Below are 24,766 nucleotides of genomic sequence, written 5' to 3' on the forward strand. Positions count from 1 at the left end.
AAATTTTATATCAAATTAATAAAATTTCAACAATCAATTCCCCATAACCAGAGCTTTATACAGTGGCAATTCTGCCCCCACAAAACTTGAAAGAGATTAAAAGGGATCAATTCTCCAACAGTTACCAGTAAACCCATTGAAGCTAAGATCCAATTCTTCCAGTGGCATTGAAGTCTGCAACAGCTCCTCCGGCACGGAACCAAACAACTGATTCCGGGGAAGCCTGAGAAGGCGAAGGGTGAGCAAGGAGCCAAAAGAAGGAAGCTGCCCAGTGATGAAGTTATCACTCAAGTCCAAAACCTGCAAATTATGAAACAGGCCAATGGTGGAGATTGTAAAGAAACGACCGTTCAAGTTGTTGCAACTCAGGTTAAGAAAATGCACGGTGTTCGCCAGGGAGGAAACATTCTCAACGGCGAGGGAGAGGTCAGGTGGAGAGTGTTGGTTGGTGGGGGCGAGGGAGTAACTACAGTTTGTAAAGGACAATCCCTTCTTCCTCTCCTCTCCCAAATTTCATACACTGTTCGGCTGTTCTAGATAGGGTTAATTTAGTGCACTAAAATATTATTCAATAAAATTATGACACGTAACAAAGTTCGTCAACTTTCATAATTAACAGTCAATCATGATTAATTTCGGAATTAAACACTAAAGTAATCGAATTAAAAAAAATTAGAGATTCAATTGATAAATTAATTCATAGGAAGACCAAATCTAAAATTTGAGAGAAATAGAGGGACTAAAGTTTGAAATCATATTCTACTTTTAAAGCGAAATGCATTATTTGGACAATATGGGTTGGCTTCTCTTGAAGTGGGTTCTTATTGCCAATAGTAGTAGTGTGGCACGTTATTTGGTAGTTGTTATAAACATACGATGTATATGGGCATGTGAGCTTGTTTCCTGTAGTTTTAATTATAAACCTTCTATTACAATTAGACCTGACCATATGGTATATCTCCAAAATGTATTTTTGGCTGAGTATATAAGTAGACTCAAGTGAAATGGTTGTCTTATGCTATCAATCGATGTAGGTAGTGAGTGAACTTTCGGCTTTTTTGTGCCATTGCTTTTCACTTAGATGGAAACCTCGTGGTGGGCTTTTTGTGTCTCCACTTCTTATTGGATTTAGCATTTATTGTGCTATTGTTCAATTTTCATTATAATGAAATTTTATTTGCTTATGAGAAGAAAAGACAGTGGACTTTACGCTTTTATGATTGTCATCTTTGTTTGTGGTCTCTTACATTATGGGATTTGTATTATGTGGTGTTTGTGATTTTGAAATGTTGATATATAATTATCTTTGAGAAAAAAGAGGGAAGACACTCAAAAGAACGCATCTTGTTCTGGTTGTTATTATTGTTCGCAACAAAGACAAAGACTTCATTGTTAGAGAGTAAGCTGAAAATCTAGAATCAAATTATTTTTCAAATTAATTATGAGGAAATTTTAGGCATTCTTTCAATTAGATTGTAAGGAAAAAAAAAAAAGAAATAATCAATTGCAAGGAACAATGTAGAGCTCCAATTTTAGACAACTAACAAAATCTTTGATAAAAGATCAAACTTTGTCATTTTAGTCAATCTTTTGGTGGACTGTACTGTATTACATAATTCTGGAGATATTTCTAATTTTTTGCTCTAATAAAAGATTAAATTTTGTGATCTAAACTACTTTTTGTAGGTCTTATAATGGATACACCCTTTAATATTTATTTACAAGTTATTTTAAAATAATTAAAACTAATTAATTATATATTTTTTAATTACAAAAATGTAACACAAAGAATAGAAAATAAATGAATGACTAAAATATTTAGCCATGAAGATAATGTAAACTTACGATAATACATAACATTGATCAGAAAAAATACAAACATCGACATTAAGAAAGAAAAATTAAATTTCATCATTATTCTCACCGAAACATTCTTAAACATGCTTCACCAATACTACTTGAAGTTGTTGATGAACTTCTCTTGTCTGTATTAACATCTTGTTTCAGGTATTTAGCAAACTCGAGATGAGCATCATGAGATACGTCAACGTTTAAAATGTCTTTGTCAATATGATCATAATCAACATCAATGTTACCATTGTATGCATCTCGTTCATTTTCAATAATTATGTTATGTAATATAATGCATGTCAATATTATGTTCTTCATGATACCCATTTGCCAATTATGTGATGGACTAGATATAATTGCAAAACAAGATTTAAGCACACCAAATGTTCTCTTCACATCCTTTCTTGTCGCTTCTTGACATTTTTGCAAATAACTTTCTTTTTTCTTCCTCTGGCATTGGGATGGTCTTCACTAATGTGGTCCAATTAGGATAAATGTCATTTGCAAGATAGTACTTCATATTGTATGTGGCTCCATTAATTGTAAATTGAACTGGAGGAGTCCGACCTTGTAAAACGTCACTAAACACAAGAGATTGATTTAACACACTAATGTCATTGTTTGAACCTGCAACTGTGAAATATGCATGTCAAATCCAAAAGTCTTATGATGCAACTATCTCAAGTATTATTATGGGTTTCGATTATCACCTCTACGGTATTAGTCTTGCCATGCAATTGGACAAATTTTGCATTCCCAATGCATGCAATCAATAGAATCCAACATACCTAGAAACCTATGTGTCTCTTCGATTTATAGGAGACGATTGATGTTGTTGTTAAGCCTTCTCAAATAATCATCTCCAAATATCTTGTTCACACCCTTTACAAAAGCTTGTAAGCTTTCAACTAAAGTGCTTTCGCTTGGGCCGACTACTGCTCTATGCTTGTTGTTGCAATTGGCGTAAGTATCTTATTGTTTCTTCACTGGTGTTGTCTTCAAGTGCTTCATCGACAATTTGTTGTCAAACTCTATCGAAGTCAGAGTTTCGAGCCATTTTACGAGTAAGTGGGGGTAGAAAAAAGATTCAAGAAGTTTGAAGAAGGAAGGGTGTGCATGAATGAAAGAAAACTAAAGAATTAAATAACATCATCAAGAACGACTAATTTTTACAGGCTAATTTTTGTAAGAGCTAATTTTTATGATGACTATTTTTTAATGGCTACTTAAAAATTATGGATTTACAAATAACTTACGTAGTTAACAACAAACTTCAACATTCAGCTAATTGAAAATCAGTTACAATATAATCACTAATAAATTAACACATAAAAAACAAACTAACAAACTAATAAAAAATTAATTAAAAACAAACTTAAACATACAACTAACTAACAATAACTTAAGACATAAAAATTAACTACTAAACTTCTTTAAATTATAATTATAGGTGTTTTCGTGTTTCCTACTTTGATTTTTAGTCATGTTAGCTGTGTGTTAAATAAGAATGCCATACATCTTCGCAACAATATAATTGTGTTGAAAAAAAAATCATTTTTTCTTGACTTTCCTCAGCCCCCTAACTCTCCTCCCTTTCCTATTTTTCTTTCTATTTCCTTTGCCAACTACCTCTACCAACTCGCCCCTCCCCTTAAGCCTCTCCTTCCTCCCTCTTCTCCATTGCACTCCCTACCCTTACTTTCCTTCTATCGTGCCTCCCCTCTCCTCCCTCCACCCCTCATTCCCCTTCCACCGAAACCCACTTAGGGACACGATCTATCTCTCCCTCTCTCTCAAACCCGTCGCGTTCAAAGGCACCACCGCCGCCAATGCCTCTGCGGTGGCCTCCGACAGCATGTTCCTGGCGGCAACATTGGAACCCAGATCTGCCTTCAAAATGTTTCAAGAACACAACCGAAAATATGAACATGGATCAAATCTTAGATCTGTAATTTTTCTTTTTTTTTTCTTTTTTTTTTTATTGTTCATGATTTTTGAGACAAGCTATTGGTGTTGTTGATGTTGAATCTGTTATTGTTGTTGCTCTTCTCCTTCCCTTTTCATTTTTTTCTTCCTCATTTTCGTTGCATCCTACAACCTTTGAGTGTGGAGAGAGACATTAAAATATCTTTTTTTGAAACACATGTATATCTTGCTTGTTCTTCTAGAAGAATAGATCTCTACGGTAGAGATCAATCCTCTTTCTCTAACAACATATCTTACTAAGATCATATGTTGCACCAAAGGTCAAGGTCAAGTTGTAACTATTGGAGATGCTATAACTCAAACATTTCCCGAGACAAAATAAAATAAAATATTTTTTATGATAATTACTAGCTACATTTCAATGGCCATAATTTTCAAGTCCCCTATTTGGTTGAATATAGTGCACGAGGTCTCCAAAAAAATGAAATAATTGTTATATGTTTAGCAAAATAAACTGAAAAACTAATTGAAAGTTAAAAAATTAACTGAAGATAGACAAATTAGTTAAAATTGAGTAATTGAAAACTAAAAAATTAGTTTATTAAATTATTAATATTCAATAAAATTAACAATTAAAACAAGCTGAAAAATGTAAAATGATAAAAATAATAAAATTATGATTTATTTAAATAAGAGTAATTAGAAAACTGGATAAATATATTGAGGAAAAAAATATAAAAGGTTAAAAACTAACGTTTTAATAAATGTTACTTGAAATAGTATTTTAAAAAACTTCCACTCTATCAAGTTATTATTAAATATTGGGAATATATCCAATCTCTTAATAAGATTATTATAAACCAGCTCTCTTACAAAGCTTATGACAGCAAGGAAATCAACTGAGACCATCGTTTCACAAAGATGTTGGAAAATTCCCTAACAAAAGATCTTATTGAATTGATGCATTCAAACACTAAAGAATGAAAGCCCAAAGGAAAAGCTAATTGAAATGCCGAACATAACCATAGTATATATACTCGCTAGCTTGTTTTAATTGTGGGGAGTTCCTATATCTGATTGGTGGGTAAGACAATGGGAAACTAATTCTTAGTACGATGGTTTTATCAGGTCAAACTAGGATGCATCTAATTTCATAAATGGTTTGTGACATGAATCAAACTCTCTTGGACCAAATAGTCTAGAGTTAAATTCTTCTCGCTTTCATTCTTGCATAAAATTTTTAGTGCAAGAAAGGTGAAACAATGCTCTGTTCAGAACTATCACTGAGGCCCTAGCAACATTACAATGATTACGTAGAAAGGTTAGCATGAAAAATTGCTGTATTCAAAAGAAAATGGAATCATATTCTACTTTTAAAAGTGAAATGCTTTATTTCAATAATATAAACTGTTGTTTGGCTTTGGCAGTTACGTTTCTTTTCAAATGTGTTGCTGATTGCTTGCAGTGGTTGTATTGCACCTTTCTAGGTTGTTGAGTAAGGCCTTATTTTCAGTAACGTTAATTACAAAGGTAGACCTGACCTTGTGGTATATCTTTCAATCAATGTACTTTCATGTGCACATGTGCATGTTGAATTGATTCTAGCATCCAAAATCATGGTGAAAATTTGAATTAAGTAAAAATGATTATTTGTTGCTTTGACTTTCAACGATATTGGAATTGATTATGAAAACTTTAAATCCAATTCAAAAAGATTATCAAGCTCGATCAATCTATTACAGAACATGTGTTGTGCCGTGTTGGTCCTAGTGGGCAAATGATATATGTTCACATGATAAGATACGCCAGTTTTGTAAACTTGTTTTATACACTAAGGAGAGCAAATGGGCGATTGTTCACCTAAAGTTATCAAATCAAGCTTATTATATGGGCCATTCTAGGAACCGTCAAATTGCATCCGTGTGAATGAGTCCCCATTTTTGTCACTCAACAAGTGTATACATTTTATTAACATTCCGTATTTCTTTTTAAAAAAATGTTTAATAGATACCAATTAACCTATTCAACACTTAGAAAGATAGATAAAAATAAAAAAATATAAATATAATAAGATTTATAATTAAATTGAAAGAAAAAGATAAAAAAGATAAAAAAATATTGATAAGATATTTAAAATTAAAAAATATTTATATATCATTATTCTTGTTTTTATCCATCTCTTGTTTTCATATTATATTATATCAAGTATATAAATTATACTATTATTTTGTCTTTCTTCTCTTTTTACTTTTTTATTGAAGAGGTGTCCAAGAATATTCTCCTTACGAATTTCACCAACAGCTCATGTATAACTAACATTTACCGACATACGTATGAGTTGTTTGCACGAGTGGCTAAGAATGAATGATGGGACATCCGTCTAATGTGCATGTGACGCTAGAAGACAAGGCTTTTAAATAATCAAATAAATGCAATGGAATACGGTAGGTAATCTTTTTGATGTAGAAGGGAAGTAATAACTAATAAGGTTTGAATAAATACAAAGAGTAATGTTATTTTCATAAGAAACTTATACAATAATTATATATATACATATATATTACTTATCTTATTCTATATTTCTTTCTTTTCTCTTCTTTTCTGTCTCTCTTTTATAAAAAAAATAAGTAAATTATATTAATTATCCTTTAAGTTTTATGAACTTATTTAATTTTTATTTTTTAATATTTACAATTATTTATCTTAGAAGAAATGTCAGTATAACGTATACGGAGTGTCGATGCATATTTTTTAAAAGTTAAGGAAGATCAGGGGAATGTATAAAAGAATGTTAGTGTATATTAAAATAAAAAAAGATAAATAGTTATTTTGTCCCTGACAAATACTTGAAAGATGAAAATACAATCTCCGAAAATATAAAAAGTGACACAAATATATTCGGTCATTAATTCTTGTCTGTCACAATTAATAAAATAACTTACATGGCACACAAGGACAAATTTGTTACTGAAATGATTGTTAACGCGATCATATTGACTAGATTGTACAAATATTTCAGTAAGATATCATTTTTTGACGTAAATGTCAGTAATTTTTTGTTGGACGAAAATGTCAATATTTTTTAATTGGAGGAAAAAGTCAGTAAATTTCTTTGGACTTAAATGTCAGTATGTTTCATTGGACAAAAAATATTAATAAGTTACCATTATTTGATGAAAATGTAAGTAACTTTTTATTGGATCTAAATATCAGACTGTTTCTATTGAACTAATTTGTTAGATCCAAATTTTCGTTTCATTTAAGAGTAAAATATAATTTTAGGACAAATTTTTGTCATTTTTTTATCGTTACAAACATAACATTACAATAATCACTTAAAAAAATATATTGACAAAAATAATTTAAAACAAACATAATAACGATAATATTGATTATCAATCATAATTTATATATTATAATAAAAATTATTCAAAATAAACATTGTAGCAGTTTACCAAAATTAAACATTGCAACAATGTACCAATCATTACAAATTTTTCCAAATTACCCTAAAAAATAAATATATCTCATATTTCACTTCTTCAAATCTTGGTTATTTTGTTAACGTTGACGAACGAAAGTTAACGGCCGAATATATTTGTCACACTTTTTATACTTTTAAGGATTAAATTTTATATTTTAATCTTTTAGAGACACATTTGTTAGCAAATTACACATTCAGGGACAAAAGTGACTATTTACCCATTCATATTCCTAGAGAGTTGGAAGACGAAAGTCAATAAAATATTATATAACAAATATGTCTCTATGTTGATAATTAGAGATGGTCACGTTAACAATCATTTCAGTGATAAATTTGTCCCTATGTGTTACGTAGGATATTTTATTAACAATGACAAACGAAAGTTAACGGTCGGATATATTTGTCACACTTTTTACACTTTTGGGGACTAAATTTTGTATTTTCATCTTTCAATGATACATTTGTCAGTGAATTACACATTTAAGGACAAAAATAACTATTTATCCAAAAAAGAAAAAAAAATAGTATAATAGTAGATAGAAGTAAGAGGTGTTTGTACAATGAAAAAATAAAGTGATGCATCGAAAGTGTAAAAAAAAAATTATATTATCACATTATCAATTAATTATAAGTCATTGTGTATGATAAGTTTGTTGATTTTTATAATAATTGCCTTGAAAGTTATATCAACAATGATTTGTTATTGGTTGACAATGTAAAATAGTTATTGTATCATCATTGAACTCTTGCATAAATTCATTAAACTTGTGATTAATGTAATTTACTCTAAGAGCATCTACAATGAGGGTTTCTTGAAGGATTCCTTATAGTTTCTTTTCCATTGGAGCAAATCTATATGACAAAGAAAATTTCTTAAAAATAAGATTTGTATCTTCTATCAGAAACTATTTTTTAGCAATAAAAATAATATTTAACTGACACATAACAACACCATAATTAAATCATAAGTAAGTGAAAATAAAAAATAAAAAAGTGTGAGTTTCTTGAAGTTTCCTAGAATTTCTTACCATTAAAGCAAAATTATGTATAGATTTTTTTTACAATAACATGACATTGTGAGAACCACAAAAAATACCATAGGGATCACAAAAAGTAACTTAAGAAACTCACTTAAGAAATTTTTATTGGAGATGCTTTAGTCCAACTCACTTAAATATTTTTATATATAAAAATGACTATGAAAAACTTTGTATGTATAAACTTCTTTTATTACATGATTTATCAACAAAGTTTTTATATTATATGTGTGTTGGAAAAAACATTTCAGTTAACTTTTGGTTTTTTATTATTAGCTAAAAAATTTATTTGATTGTTTGATAAATGAGTCTTTTTAGTAGTTTCTAGCATTTTTTTGAAATGTTAATTTTTAATTTTTTATATTTTTTTTCCTTGGACACTTAGTAGATTTCCTTTATAATCATTTTATTTGAGATAAAATTTTATTACTTTTACCTTTTTTTATATGATAGGGTTTTCTCATTTTTACTTTTTTATTTATATGATATTGATAGTGATATATAATAAGTTTATGTAATTTTTTATATTTATTTTATATTTTATAAATAAAAAGCTACAAGTGTTTAAAATTAATTTAATATTAAAATTATAAATACTACAAAATATATTTTTTATCAAGAAAATTAAATTAAAATGTATAAAATCATCACAAAAATAAGTTCATTTATGTAATTTTACATTTTTTAGCCACTTTAATAGATAATTCTATCAAATACTTATGATTTAATAAGATAACTTTCTAACCACCTAATTTTTTAACTTCTAATTAACTTTTTAACTAATTTTATCAAAATAACTTATATTAGTAATAAAATTTGAACTAATGTCGGTATCATAAGTAGTAGTTAATGGAATTGAAATCACCAAATTTGAGAAGTCGGTATCAATTATATCTAATTGTTTCATATATAATTCCTCTAACCATGTTTTCTAAACAAATCTAGGCCAATTCAGATTGGTCTTGCAATAGATCAACTACATAACAAAGATGTTTATTTTTCAAATGATTTATATCATCAAGTATATCCTTTGTAAATTTCATTCCAATCAAATGATCCACAAATGTCAATATATCTCGGGGTGACAAAAATGTATTGTTGTGAGATATATCCTTGTAAAATTCAAACACAATTGTTATCAACTAGAACAATTTTGTTAAATAAATAATGTTCTAATAGGAAAGTTCTAGGTATGATAGTATCATTATGTTTGACAAAATATTTTAATTAATTTTTAATTTTTTTACTAGTGAAAAAAATTTGTTTGATTGTTAAACAAATTTTTTTAAGTAGCTTCTAGCATTTTTTTAAACGCTACTTAAAGTAACATTTTTAAAAATGCTAATTTATAGTTTTTAATATTTGATTTTGTTTTTATCCTTAAAATATTTATTCAATTTTCTCATTATATTTTACATTTTTCAGTTACTTAAAATCACTAGTTTTATCAAACATTTATAATTTAATAATAACTTATTAAATTAAAAGTGTTCGATAAAATTAGTTGTTGATGTAGTTGAAAAATATAAAAATATAAAAATAATAAAATTACAATTTATTTTTAAAAAATAATAAGAAAATTTGATAAATATATAAAAAATTAGAAATTAAAAAATAACATTTAAAAATATCACTTCAAATAGTATTTTTAAAAATGTTAAAAATTACTTAAAAAATTTATTTATGAAATAATTAAATAAATTTTAAAAATTACTAAAATATCTTATAGATCTTATCCATAGTGTACTAAAACAAAATAGTACAGTTTTTCGTTGTTGTAAAGTATAAAATAATGAAAATATATATAGTGCAAGTGGTGGTGGCTATTATTTTAATTGGGACATAGTTGTGTATTGATAGATTCTGCGAGCAAGACAGGAAAACCAATATTTTGTATAATGTACGGTTAATGTAGGAGAGTAGGCTGATTACAATGCTCCCAATTTTTCTCTCTCGACAATCGTCGCAATAAATTGTTAATCTACTCGTGGCTTTTCTTTTGAGAATCTAACCATTTACTATCAGCAATGCACGTGTTGCACGAGATTTGGGAAACAATATTTTAAATGCAAATTTTCTTTTATATAAAAACTGTGAGAAATTGTTGTGAAATGTAATTGGGAAACAATATTTTAAATGCAAATGTTCTTTTATATAAAAATGTGAGGAATTGTTGTGAAATGTAAATTTCTTTATCAAATGTACAGTGAAAATTGCTATAGTAAATCACTAATTTAAAACTTGAATTTTTTTAAAAAAATTCAAACTTTAAAATTAATAAAATATATATTTTAAATTTGATATGATAAAATATATTTTTAAAAGTTAATCGATTCTATTAAAAAAACTGATTTTATTATCTATTTAAATAATCTATAACTATTATAAAGAAAATAAGTTTATTTGATATTGTATTTCTTCTGAATATTTTTATTCTCAACTATTATAAATTATTATGACATTTTATTTTAACTTTTAACAACTTTTATATCTTTTAAAATAAGTTACACTTCAATATATATATATATATATATATATATATATATATATATATATATATATATATATATATATATATATATATATATCTTCCATTTTATGTAATTTAATATGTTTCTTTGATAATTTAACTTTAAGAAATAAACTCTACAATTTATATAATATTTTGATATTGTCATCCACATTTAATTATTTAATTATTCCACAAGTCGTGTCACTTTTCTTGTAAGCAATGCTTAATTATCATAGAAAAAGTTGCTTAAATATGTGAATTTCACGTAAGCAATCCTCAGAGTTATCAAAGGAATTATTTTTGTTGTCCAATTTTTGTGTTAAAAGCATTTTTCATTAATAAATATGAATCAGTGTTCAATTTTTTTTATTGACTAAAAGTTAGGTCTCTAAACTCACTAGGATCAGGACATACTTACAAATTATTTATCAACAAAATCTTCACATTATGAGCATGTCTTTGTGGGACCTGAGTTAATAAAGGTCGAAAAGATCCATTAGTCATTTGGCATTTTGAAATTTTGGTGTGTGTATTGTGTTGTACCTCTTCGTGTGACAAAAAAACAAAATATATATCTTGAGAAATTGACGGAAAAATAAATAAAAAATTATTTTCAACGTTTTATGTAGAAATATTTGAAAACAAGAAACAAATTTAAAATAAATTGACAATTTTTTGTAACTAAAAAAATGAAAATAAAAACACAAGTAAACGTCTCCTTAAGGTGTGCATGATATGATTTCCATTTTTCAAAATCGTTTTTTACTTTTCAAAAAATAAAATAAAAAATTATTTTATGGGTGAAAACGGTTTTTAGTTAGATTAAAATGGAAATAGTTGTTGGCTTTCAATTGTGGCCTCCTGCACGGCTTTTTCATAGCAATTGGCCCATCTATCGCTAAGTATTGGAAAAAACGAGTCACGTGTCAATTAGCGATACCGTTAAGATATAATATATAAATTGAAATATTCTTGTATTAAAAATAAATTTATATCTTACCTCGATCAATAAGAGATAATATAAAGATAAAATATATAAATAGAAAAACTCTTATCTTACATGATTTTTTTTTAATTTTTAACTTTTTAAAACATAATAGACTTTACATGATAAACACTCATAAGTAAAGGAGAATGATGTAAAAAACAATTAATAAATGACTAACCACAAATTAATAACCTAAAAAGCATAACCACTATTGTGTTTACTAAAAATTAATAAATGTAATATATTTAATAATACAACATTTGAATTTTTAATTTAATTTAGTTATATTATATATTAAATAGTATAATATTTAATATCATTGGACAGTAAAAAGTACTGATAATAATTAATTGTATTATTTATTAAATATAATAAACATAAGATATGTTTGTTCAACGACTTTTCAACTTAATTTTAATATTTCAAAATATATTAAAATATGAATATTTGATTACCATCTTGTTATTATTCAATTTTGATAAAATTTGACAAAAATGATCTTGATAATATATAAATATAATTCAACGGTTGGATCTATAAAAATCACACTTATATATATATGGGTGTGTGTGATATGTAGATCCTAAAATATGGTTTTTATTAATTCAACTGTTGAATTATATCCACATATTATTAAAATCATTTATATCAAATTTTATCAAAATTAAATATCAACAAGAAGGTAATCAAATTATTCATATTTTAATATATTTTGAAATGTTTATATTATATTAATTTTAATTTATATGAATGAGATAACAAATGATTTTGGATTAATATGAAATTTTGTAAATATGATCTATGTAAAATGAATTTTTAATCCAACTGTTAATTTTAAGAAAATATTATTCATTTGAAAGTTATAAAATGATATAATAATTATCAAAGTTATATGGGTGTAATTTAATTTTTCCTCCTTGAATATATAATATTGAATAAATATATCTTATATTGATTAAAACATTTTCGAATAGAAACGTTTAAATATATTAATAAAATGATATATAATAATAATAATTGTAAGAAACCATCCTCTATGCATAAGGACAAGGGTAATCTACTAGAGTTGACCTAATAGTAAAATTAAAGTAAATACGTAAAGATTTAGATTTGATTTATAGGTAGTTATAGTCATACTCATAGTTACACCATCGAGCTCCAACGCGCTATTTCTTGTTCTAGACCCGTGGGTCGCATGGAATCTTATTTTATTGGCATTCCTGTTCCTCTCCACGAGCAAGCCGAATAGAAAAATACATCTCGTTTCAACCCCACACTACTCCCATTTTCATTCACATTTCTTTATTTCCTTTTGTTCTTCTTTGTTCTTTCCACCATCTTCATATTTCTCACCGCCTCTTCCTCCTCCTCCTCATAGATTTGTACGTTCAATCACACCTTCATCATCATGTATGAAACGAAACCTTGTTAGTAGCATGTTACACTTGCAACCTTCACTACTTGTAACGTCACAACTAAACTCCATTGACATCATTTGAAACATGTCTCCTTCCTTTTCACCTTCTTGGCTAACTTCTCCTTCATGTTCCACTTTGGACATAGATTCATCTTCTCCTACTGCTTTACTCATAGTTCAGTGGTTGAGGTTTATTTTTCTATCTCCATGTCCACAACGAGTGCTTCTTTCAGCTGTTGATTCAATCTTCTTGCTCTCACTCTTAGCCTTTGCAGCAGCTAAACTCTATTCTCGATTCACTTCCAACGCCACCTCCAACTCTACCATCACCAAACCCCTTCTGCAAGAGAAAGACTCTGACTACAAAGTCACCTTCTGGTTCAAACTACCCCTCTTGGTAACCACCCTTTTGGCCATAGCTTACACGGTTCTAAGCATCTTGGCCTTCACTCAAACGAGCCTTCCGTCATGGAAACTCATAGAAGCGCTTTTTCGGCTCTTCCAAGCGGTGTCCAACATAGTGGTGGCGATCCTAATGGTCCACGAGAAAAAGTTCAAAGCTTCTAAGCACCCTTTGTCACTGAGAATCTATTGGATTGCGAACTTGGTGGTTTCGTGCTTGTTTGCCACTTCGGCCATTGTTCGATTGATAACTGTCGATGTAGTGAAATTGGAGCTAAGTTTGAGAGTGGATGACATATTCTCGTTGGTTAATCTTCCACTGTCCGCCTTCCTTTTCCTAGTAGCAATGAAAGGATCAACGGGGATTCAAGTGATTAGAATTTCTGATGTAGTGACAACATATCAGTCCCTTTACACTGACAGAACTTTGAGCCCTTATGCCTATTCTTCGTTCTTCTCCAAAACAGTGTGGCTTTGGATGAACCCTTTGCTGAACAAAGGGTACAAAACATCCCTCAAGCTTGAAGATGTGCCTTCTCTTCCTATTGATTTCAGAGCAGAAAAGATGTCAGAGCTTTTCCATAGCAATTGGCCAAAGCCTGAGGAAAACAGCAAGCACCCGGTTGGACTCACCTTGTTGAGATGCTTCTGGAAACACATAGCATTCACTGGCTTCCTTGCAGTTATAAGGCTTGGAGTTATGTACATTGGTCCAATGCTTATTCAGAGTTTCGTTGATTTCACTTCAAGAAAAGACAGCACCCCCTATGAAGGCCTTGTTCTGATACTGATCCTGTATTTGGCAAAGTCAACTGAAGTCCTCTCTCTGCACCATTTCAATTTCCACTCTCAGAAGCTTGGCATGCTCATTCGTTCCAGCCTAATCACTTCTGTGTATAAGAAGGGTCTGAGATTGTCGAGCTCTTCAAGGCAGGCTCATGGTACTGGCCAGATTGTGAACCACATGTCTGTTGACGCGCAACAGCTCGCGGATTTGATGATGCAGTTTCACCCCATATGGCTGATGCCACTGCAAGTGACTGCAGCTCTGGTCCTTATTTACAGCAACATCGGGGTGTCTGCGTTCGCGGCGCTTCTTGGATCGAGTATTGTGTTTGTTTTCACTCTCATTCGGACAAAGAGAACCAACAGCTATCAGTTCATGATAATGAAGAGTCGTGACTTGAGAATGAAGGCAACTAATGAGTTGTTAAACAACATGCGTGTCATCAAGTTCCAAGCGTGGGAGGAATACTTTGGCAACAAGATTGGCAAGTTTCGTGAAGCGGAGCACGGTTGGATTGGGAAATTCTTGTACTATTTTGCTGTTAACATGGGGGTTCTGGGCTCTGCTCCATTGTTGGTCACTGTTCTCACATTTGGAAGTGCTACTCTTCTAGGGGTTCCTCTGAATGCTGGCAGTGTGTTCACAATCACTTCAGTGATCAAGATTCTGCAGGAGCCGGTGAGGACCTTCCCTCAGGCTCTCATCGTGATTTCACAAGCGATGATTTCTCTCGGGAGGCTGAACGAGTTCTTGACGAGCAAGGAAATGGATGAGGGAGCAGTGGAGAGAGTGGAGGGCTGCGACGGTGACACGGCGGTGGAGATCAAGGACGGACAATTCTCCTGGGATGATGCAGATGGGAATGTGGCTCTGAGAGTTGAAGAGATGAAAATCAAGAAAGGGGACCATGCTGCTGTTGTGGGAACAGTTGGCTCAGGCAAGTCTTCTTTGTTGGCTTCTGTGTTGGGGGAAATGTTCAAGATATCAGGAAAGGTAAGTGCTTGTTTTGGACTCATCAATCTATGTTGTTTGGTGTATCACATTAGTGCAAGTTAATTGCATTGGAGATTGGTGTGTTTGTTGATGCATTTATGTTCATAATGCCCCCACACATTCAATGCCTGCAGTGAAAAAGATAGATGCAAAATTTTCACATGACAAGGTTATCTAAAATTCAATACTAGTAGTATAAAGTATCCATTCCCTCAAATTGAAGAATGCAGACATTGATTTAATGTTAAAATTACTATAATGCCTAATCTGCTGGAAATGTCAGCAAAATTTCTCTCTGCCCAATTAAGATGGGCAATGAGAAAAATAAAGTTAATAAGGCAAGAAGAATAACATCCAAAATTTTAGCGTGGAAAATCCTTGAAAACGAAGGTAAAAAGGCGTACATGTCGACTTTAACAATAGGAGTACAAAGAAAAACTTTACACTTAGGTGGACCACTCAATAGTACACCAATAACTACAAAAAAAATGCAGATAAAATTCTCACAAATTGGACAACTATTTACGTCTCAGAAATCTCGAGTTTCTCCCTAATTTATTTGTCACTCCTTTTGTGTCTCTGATTGTGAGGATCTCAGTTATGGTAAGTAATTTTACCTGCACCGAGAGACACATTTAGTTGGTGATTAAAGAAAGTTTCAACCTTGCAATTAAAGCTTAGGCTGAACCACAATATAATCTTGGTCTATTTCCTTCTATCACAATCCCTTTCTTCCTGGTAGTTGTGTAAACATTCATGGTAGAGACATCACGTCAATTTCCATCAAAGTTGACATTTTTATAACGATTCGGCAGTTGGGTAACTAATACTCCTTTAGTCTTAATTATAAGAAAAAAAATCACACTGATTAAAAAAATTAATTAATATCATTTTATTTTATTAATTCCATTTATAGGTCAGAGTTTGTGGGTCAATAGCCTATGTAGCCCAGACATCATGGATTCAGAATGCAACCATCCAAGACAACATATTGTTTGGTTTACCAATGAACAGAGAGAAGTACAGGGAAGCAATAAGAGTGTGCTGCTTGGAAAAGGATCTTGAAATGATGGAACATGGAGACCAGACTGAGATTGGAGAAAGGGGTATTAACCTCAGTGGTGGCCAGAAGCAACGTGTACAACTTGCTAGAGCTGTATACCAAGACTGTGACATCTATCTCCTTGATGATGTGCTCAGTGCTGTTGATGCCCAAACTGGATCATTTATTTTTAAGGCAAGTACAGAACTACAAACATTGATGACTAGCTCCATTTCCTTAAACGTTTCATAGTTTTTAGTTTCTGTTGTTACACTCCCTTCGTTCCACTTTATATGATTAAGAAATGTAATTGATATTTAGGATTCTATAAAATATATTATGTAACTTAGTCTTTATTCCTCTAATTAATTAGACTTTTTCTCATTTATTATTGCTTTGGTTATTAATTGTAAGATTATTTTAATTAATTTACATTTCTTTAAAAAATAATTAATTTAATTAATTATATTAAATCTGTCAATTATTTATATTATTCTTTTTAAATTATCTTTTTTTTATTTTTCCATTCATTTAATTGCTTTTCAGTAATGTTTGAAGAGAAAATAATTAAATAAAGATATATAATTTTTTTTTATTGATGCATCTAGAAATTAGGAAAAAAGATCTTATAAAAAAAATATTTTTTAAAAGAATCTTATAATTAAGAATGGAGGAAATATACAAATAACAACTACTCCCATTAAAGGTATTCCATGGAAAAAAATATTTAATGCTTCATTGGTTTTCAAAAAACAACAATTAATTTGGAACAATTCTTTTTTGCTAAAACATCATGTAAAGTGGAATGGAGGCAGTAATGTTTCTCAGACTAGAAGAAAAGTTGAAACAAAAATAATGTTTCTGATTTCTCCAACTTGTTGCAGGAATGTATTATGGGAGCCCTAAAAAATAAGACCATTTTACTTGTAACCCATCAAGTTGACTTCTTGCATAACGTTGACTGCATAATGGTATGTATATACTCACAAATCTCTTACAATGAACACTGAAGTGATTTTCTGTTAATGGTTTCGTCCAATCTCACCTATTTTAGTGATAAGGGCATTATTTAAATGCAATTCCTTAGTTATCTAGTACTGCTTTCTAATTAAAATTAGAGTTTCACCCCATTAATTCATACAATAAAGGTTGACATCTAAAGCTGGCGTTGAATACTGAGGTGAAACTCCAATTTTGATTGGAGAACACTAAAAATACTTTAAGAATTATACGTAAGTTTTTGTCTGACTGAAATTGACAGTACTCGCGTAGGTCTTATTGGAAACAGGTATTATATTTATTCCATCATGCTTTTCACCATGAAGAGGAAAATAATGCGTCATACATTCTTGACTCTTATCTCAAACCCGGTCATTATAAGTTTTATTTTCTTGGATTAAGCATGATTTCCATTTCAAAGCTACAGATCACTTGTTCTGCAACAAACAACCTCAAATATTCTAGTTCTTTCAACTGAGCACTTTTCTTGTTTTTGTTACCAACATCAAGGTAATGCGAGAAGGGAAAATCGTGCAAAGTGGCAAGTATGATGAACTTCTCAAAGCAGGCTTGGATTTTGGTGCACTTGTGGCTGCTCATGAATCCTCTATGGGGATTGCAGAGTCTAGTGATACAGGTGGTGAAAATTCTGCTCAGTCTCCAAAACTGGCTCGCATCCCTTCAAAAGAAAAGGAAAACGCAGATGAAAAGCAACCTCAAGAACAATCCAAGTCAGATAAGGCTTCAGCAAAGCTCATTGAAGACGAGGAAAGGGAAACCGGCCGTGTAAACCTCAAAGTGTATAAACACTATTTCACTGAAGCATTTGGGTGGTGGGGTGTTGTACTGATGCTGGCAATGTCTCTTGCATGGATTTTATCCTTCTTGGCCAGTGACTACTGGCTAGCAATTGGAACTGCAGAAGATAGTGCCTTTCCTCCTTCTACATTCATCATTGTCTATGCTTGCATAGCAGGTCTTGTTTGTACTGTGGTGATGACCAGATCACTCTTATTTACATATTGGGGTCTAAAGACATCTCAAAGCTTTTTCAGTGGAATGCTTGAAAGCATCTTGCATGCACCAATGTCATTCTTTGACACCACTCCCTCTGGCAGAATTTTGAGTCGTGTGAGTTTTAATTAACACCCCTTTTTCACATTAATTTCTGCTAGTAAACAACGTAAACTACATTCTTTAAATTTTATTGTTTGGACTTACTGTCTTATGAAATGTTTAGGTATCTACTGATATACTTTGGGTTGATATATCAATTCCAATGTTAGTAAACTTCGTCATGATCACGTACTTTTCAGTAATCAGCATCCTCATTGTAACATGCCAAAATGCTTGGGAAACGGTCTTCCTCTTAATCCCTCTGTTCTGGCTGAATAACTGGTATCGGGTATGATATGCCTACTCACTCTTATTTGAATTCTCGTCTCTATAATCGTATGATCCTAAACATGGTGGATTTTTGTTGATTTTTTTTCAGGTGTCTTTGTTCTAGTAATCTTACATATTAAAAAATGTTTAACAAATAATAGAAAGGCTTAAATATAGATTTTAGTCCTTCTAAATATCATGAATTTGATATTTAGTCTCTTACTTTTATGAAGTTGGAGTCTAGTCTACATAAAATATTTTCCTTTCCCATACAGTCTCTATATTAGTTTTTTTATTGTTTCACCCGTTAAAGTCTAGTCTACATAAAATTCTCGTTTACCCTCTAAAATGTTACAACCAAATAGGAAAACCCTGATATTTAGACGGATATAAAAGTAAGCAAAAATAGCTCTTAATTGACTAAGGTCCTGCTTGGATAAACTTTTCCATAAGAGCTTATAGAAAATAAAATAAGGTAATTAAAATAAATTGAAACTTCTTGTATAAGCTAAAATCAACTTATGCACTTAACTTTTATAAACCTTTTTTTTAATTTAACTTCTTCAAAAGCTAAGGTGCAAAACTTGATTTTGGTTTACGGACAAGCTCAATGGATTTTATTTTCTTATTTTCTTCTCCTTTAAGTACTTATGGAGAAATTTATCCAAAGAGAGCCTAAGATAAAAGGAAAACTAACTAGTTATTTAAACCTATGATATTAATGCATGGTTAGTGCAGAGGCCTTTGAAACACTAGAACTGGTGTCCAGCTTTGATATTACTAGCCAAAGAAAATATCCAGTGCATTTTGACGCTTTCTTTGTTCTGGTTTGCAGAAATATTACCTTGCATCTTCTCGGGAATTGACTCGCCTTGATTCTATCACCAAAGCTCCTGTGATTCACCACTTTTCAGAAACCATTGCTGGTGTTATGACCATCCGTGGCTTCAGAAAGCAGACCGCATTTTGTCAAGAAAATATTGACAAAGTCAATGCTAGTCTGAGAATGGATTTCCACAACAATGGTGCTAATGAATGGCTTTGTTTTCGCTTGGACTACATGGGAGTGGTTTTCCTTTGCATTGCCACTAGTTTTATGATCTTTCTGCCAAGTGCTATTATTAAGCCAGGTATACCCCACTGCATCTCTCAGCTCCTACTAACTGAAATGCTAACATGTGACATTATGGTTAATAATCCTCTCTGTCAGGCATTTTCTTTTAGAATAGTATAAAAGAAGAACTAATCAATGGCTTTTGTAGTACAGAATTATTTATTTGAGTTCACATGCATTGCATACATAATGTTTAGATAAATATTACTGACCAAGGATCATTCCACTTTTTGCAGAATATGTTGGTTTGTCTTTGTCCTATGGCCTGGCTCTCAGTAGTCTCTTGGCATTTACCATAAGCATGACTTGTTCTGTTGAGAACAAAATGGTTTCAGTTGAGAGAATAAAGCAGTTCACCAACCTTCCCTCAGAAGCTCCATGGAAAATTGCTGATAAAACTCCACCTCAGAATTGGCCCAGTCAAGGCACTATTGTGTTAAGCAATTTGCAGGTACGTAGTAGTCAGAAACAGCTAAGTACATATTGTTTTTATTTGGCTTAAATTTGATGGAAATGACAAAATTGTGTTGGTTTCACTCCTTATATCACGAACCTAACTCATGATTTCGTAGTTTTCAATAAATTTTAATAAATAAAAGAGTATGGTGAGAGAAGTATGTTAGAGAGTATATTGCTAATACTCCTTTTCAATATAAATTGACAACCAGCAGGATTTAACCAAAACTATAGATGTATACTATTTAGAAATGTGGCTTTACATTACTTAACAAAATCTTCAACAAATTAAACATGTACACATTGTCACATTCATATGGTCACTATCTCTCCCATTTTCCCAGTACTTCTTGGGACAATTAGTTTATTTCAAAATTTGACACAAAGCAGCATGAAAGGTTAAAAACAAGATATGATGGAATCCTATAAAGAGAGGGGTGTACTTTAGAGAATAAAATTTACTCGCAATAGTTAACTATTGAGAGTTGTTTTCAAATCAAATACATATATAACAAAATCTAAAATCAATAACAATCTCAACTATTTATTTTACATGGAATTTGCATACAGAAGAACACATTTGAATTTGAAGGAAATTTTGATCAAATTTTTATGCACAAAAATGTAGGCATATAATGCAATTCTGTGGTGGAAACTTGTTTTTTTTAGTAATGGTATTGGTGGTGAATTCCCTTATAGGTTAACATGCATTTCAGTAACTACTATATAATCTTTGTTAACATATGGTGGTGAACAGGTTCGGTATCGGCCAAATACTCCTCTGGTTCTCAAGGGAATCTCTCTCACCATTGAAGGAGGAGAAAAGATTGGTGTTGTTGGTCGTACAGGAAGTGGGAAATCAACCCTCATTCAGGTGTTATTTAGGTTGATTGAGCCTTCAGCTGGGAAAATAACTGTTGATGGAATCAACATTTGCACTGTGGGCCTTCATGATCTGAGGTCTAGATTTGGAATTATTCCTCAAGAGCCTGTCCTCTTTCAAGGAACAGTACGAAGCAATGTTGACCCCCTTGGACTGTATTCAGAAGAAGAAATTTGGAAGGTATATAACTCAAAGAAGCACCATGCATGCTTCCTGTGATTTGTTAAAAGGACAAAACTTAGGTACAATACTTAGATGCTTTAGGTTTTGTTTTTCAATTAAAAAATTGGAGATTCACTTCGCTAACCTGTATAATAAAGGTCGACATTTAAAGTCAGCATCGGTTTCTGAGGTGAAACTTCAATTGTAATTAGAGAATAACACAAGAAGTGTCTAATGAACTGTGTCTAAGTTTAGTCCTTGTTTAAAATGTATCAGTATGTGTGCACTACAAAAGGGAAAAGTAGAGTTAAATAAAATGCATGTTACCTGCATAAAAGCATGAGTGCACTTGAGTTAATAATTTGAGCTTCTCATAACTTATAAATTGCTGTTTAATTGTGTTGCTGCAGAGCCTTGAGCGCTGCCAACTGAAAGATGTGGTGGCTGCAAAGCCAGAGAAACTTGAGGCTCCAGGTGATAACTCCTCTCATAAATCTCCTTTTAATAGTTTAGTTAGTCCAATGTGGTTGAAAAACATTGCTTAAGATGTTGATATTGCTTTATGATGCTTCAATTGGTGAAAGTATGAGCTGACATAGTTTACTTTATTTCTTAGTGGTTGATGGTGGAGACAATTGGAGTGTGGGGCAAAGGCAGCTTCTTTGCTTGGGAAGGATCATGCTAAAACGCAGCAAAATACTGTTCATGGATGAGGCAACAGCATCCGTTGATTCACAAACTGATGCTGTAATACAAAAGATCATCCGTGAGGACTTCGCAGATCGTACAATTATAAGCATTGCTCACAGAATACCAACAGTTATGGACTGTGACAGAGTTTTAGTCATTGATGCAGGTAATCATGTTATTTATGTTTATGAGCTTCTCTGCATATGCAACTTAGATTTTGTGTAGATAATCTTCTCCATAAGTACTTAAAAAAAAGCCTCCATGGGCTAAAATTTGTAAAAAAAAAAATCATATTAGTTTTTTCATAAGTTGATTTTAAGAAAAACTTTCTTTCATTTTTTTCTTCTTATTTTCTTCTCCTATAAAAGTCTATAGAGAAATTTATCCAAACAAGACTTAAAAACAACAACAAATGTTATATAATGTGCAGCTTCTATCATTACTGATATTTTTACAATTTCATACAAATTTTCTCCTGTTAAGAGATTTGCTTAAACAATGAGTTGCGGGGGTGTTTGGTTTTTTTGACAGGCTATGCAAAGGAATATGACAAACCATCACGGTTGTTAGAAAGGCCTTCACTTTTTGGAGCATTGGTTAAGGAGTACTCCAATAGATCAGCTTAACCAGAGGCTTAGATCTAATAAGGACACAGTTGATGTACTCAATTTCCATCCAACACACAGCACCAAAGTCAAAAGACATTGGTCGACGGGTCTACTAAGATCAATATTTTTTAGCATTAATTTTGATGTTTTACTCTTTCAGTAGTTTATTAATTAGACTAGGATAATAGGTAAGAAAAATTTAAATTTTTTACTAATAAAAAGTCAAGTTTGGCTGCAATTGTTACTATTTTATACGTTTTTTCTGTCGATGTGTATTCTCTTTGCTCTTCTTTTTTTTAATTTTTTTTATTGCTATGAGGAGCTATTTTATAATTGTCAACTGCAACCTACAAGATAGGGATAGAGAAAGAGGAAAAAAAATCAGGATTTCGCTTCTTCTTTTTTAACTTTTCGCTCAATGATGAAATGAGTCAAAGTATAACTCAATTCGTATGTTGAATTTGTAGGAACAACTTTTTGATTCTAGTAGGATATATCCTTAAAGATAAATAATGTGCTTTAAGTGTAATTAAGTCTGGATCAACTATTAGTTTCATAATTAACCCAAAGGACTAAAGCTTCTGAAAATATCTTAGGTGTCATAAGAGAGTCAAAAGTCCTAATTACAATTCCTATCAAATACCTGTCCAAAGCACCACAATGTTGTCTTTGGTTAAACTCTTGAAATTTGAAAATAAATATTTTATAACAAATGCTAACTTGTGCTCTAAGAACATTAGTTGAGGAATTTAAAGTAGAAATTATTTTTACTAGAAAACGAAAAATTATGTTCCCATTATCTTATTACGCTTTTATGATTTAGGCAATAAATATTTTTCTCTTTTAATTTTTTAATCAATGTCTTAAGTACATTACTTATCAATACCTATATTTTATTTATGCTCTAGAAAGTATTCATTGTATTGTACAAATACTTTTTTTAATTTTAAATAAAATTTGTGGGGATGTTAGTTTAGAATAAGGCACAAAGGCCTATTCCACTAAATTGCTCAAAAGCCATGCTAACTTGTGCTCTAAGAACATTAGTTGAGGAATTTAAAGTAGAAATTATTTTTACTAGAAAACGAAAAATTATGTTCCCATTATCTTATTACGCTTTTATGATTTAGGCAATAAATATTTTTCTCTTTTAATTTTTTAATCAATGTCTTAAGTACATTACTTATCAATACCTATATTTTATTTATGCTCTAGAAAGTATTCATTGTATTGTACAAATACTTTTTTTAATTTTAAATAAAATTTGTGGGGATGTTAGTTTAGAATAAGGCACAAAGGCCTATTCCACTAAATTGCTCAAAAGCCATGCTTGTTCTGTAACAACACTAAGGGGGGGTCGCATTATGTGCAAAGATGTGAGCAATCTGGATTTTCCAAATCAACCACAAGGTGACTAGCAACAACATTCCCTACTACATAAATCCTTCACGAAACCACTCAAACTAGTTTATGTTGTGACGTAGATCATGTCTAAGGGCAATATGTAGCTTCGCCTAACTTAAGTGCACTCCATCACATTAAAAAAATACATACATGGAACAAATTCTCAAAAGGTGCACCACATCTACTACACGTGGCATTATGCTCAACATGTCTACGAACTAGGAGTTGTTTTGTGGGTTAAGCCTCTTGAAAAAATCAGCCACATAAAAAAAATTATGTTTTCAAGTACAGATGCCTTCCAAACCCAATTCCAAGAAGCTATACCCAATTTCAAGTAGACGATGTTAGGCAATGAACTATGAAGACAAGGAACAATAGTTTTGATTTTTGCTCGAACATCTCGAGGGATCATCATCTTGAGCCTGTTCAAATCCCATTTTCCATTAGTAAGAACATCACACACACACAAATGAAGATCAGGAATGTGCCCATAATAAGACACTCTAGTGCATGGAGCTGAGATTTTAAACCAAATATCATACCAAAGATTGAGTTCGTAAAAGTCATCCTACCCAGTATATAATTAAGTGTTATGCTTTAGAAAGAAAAAAAAGAAAAGGATAAG

General features: G+C 31.0%; 1 protein-coding gene across 1 annotated transcript; it reads left to right on the forward strand.

Moving 5' to 3' along the window:
• The first annotated feature begins 12,987 nt into the window (after window positions 1–12,987).
• Window positions 12,988–23,006, forward strand: LOC114386533 (ABC transporter C family member 14-like). Its single transcript, XM_028346548.1, has 11 exons — window positions 12,988–15,397; window positions 16,314–16,634; window positions 17,324–17,410; window positions 17,949–18,569; window positions 18,679–18,843; window positions 19,660–19,954; window positions 20,175–20,389; window positions 21,152–21,457; window positions 21,850–21,913; window positions 22,056–22,295; window positions 22,661–23,006. Exons 1-11 carry the CDS (start codon window positions 13,301–13,303, stop codon window positions 22,753–22,755), a joined length of 4,506 nt encoding a protein of 1,501 aa, XP_028202349.1. The 5' UTR covers window positions 12,988–13,300; the 3' UTR covers window positions 22,756–23,006.
• Window positions 23,007–24,766: the final 1,760 nt, after the last annotated feature.

The sequence above is a fragment of the Glycine soja genome, chromosome 15 (assembly GCF_004193775.1).
Source record: "Glycine soja cultivar W05 chromosome 15, ASM419377v2, whole genome shotgun sequence".
Classification (NCBI taxonomy): domain Eukaryota; kingdom Viridiplantae; phylum Streptophyta; class Magnoliopsida; order Fabales; family Fabaceae; genus Glycine; species Glycine soja.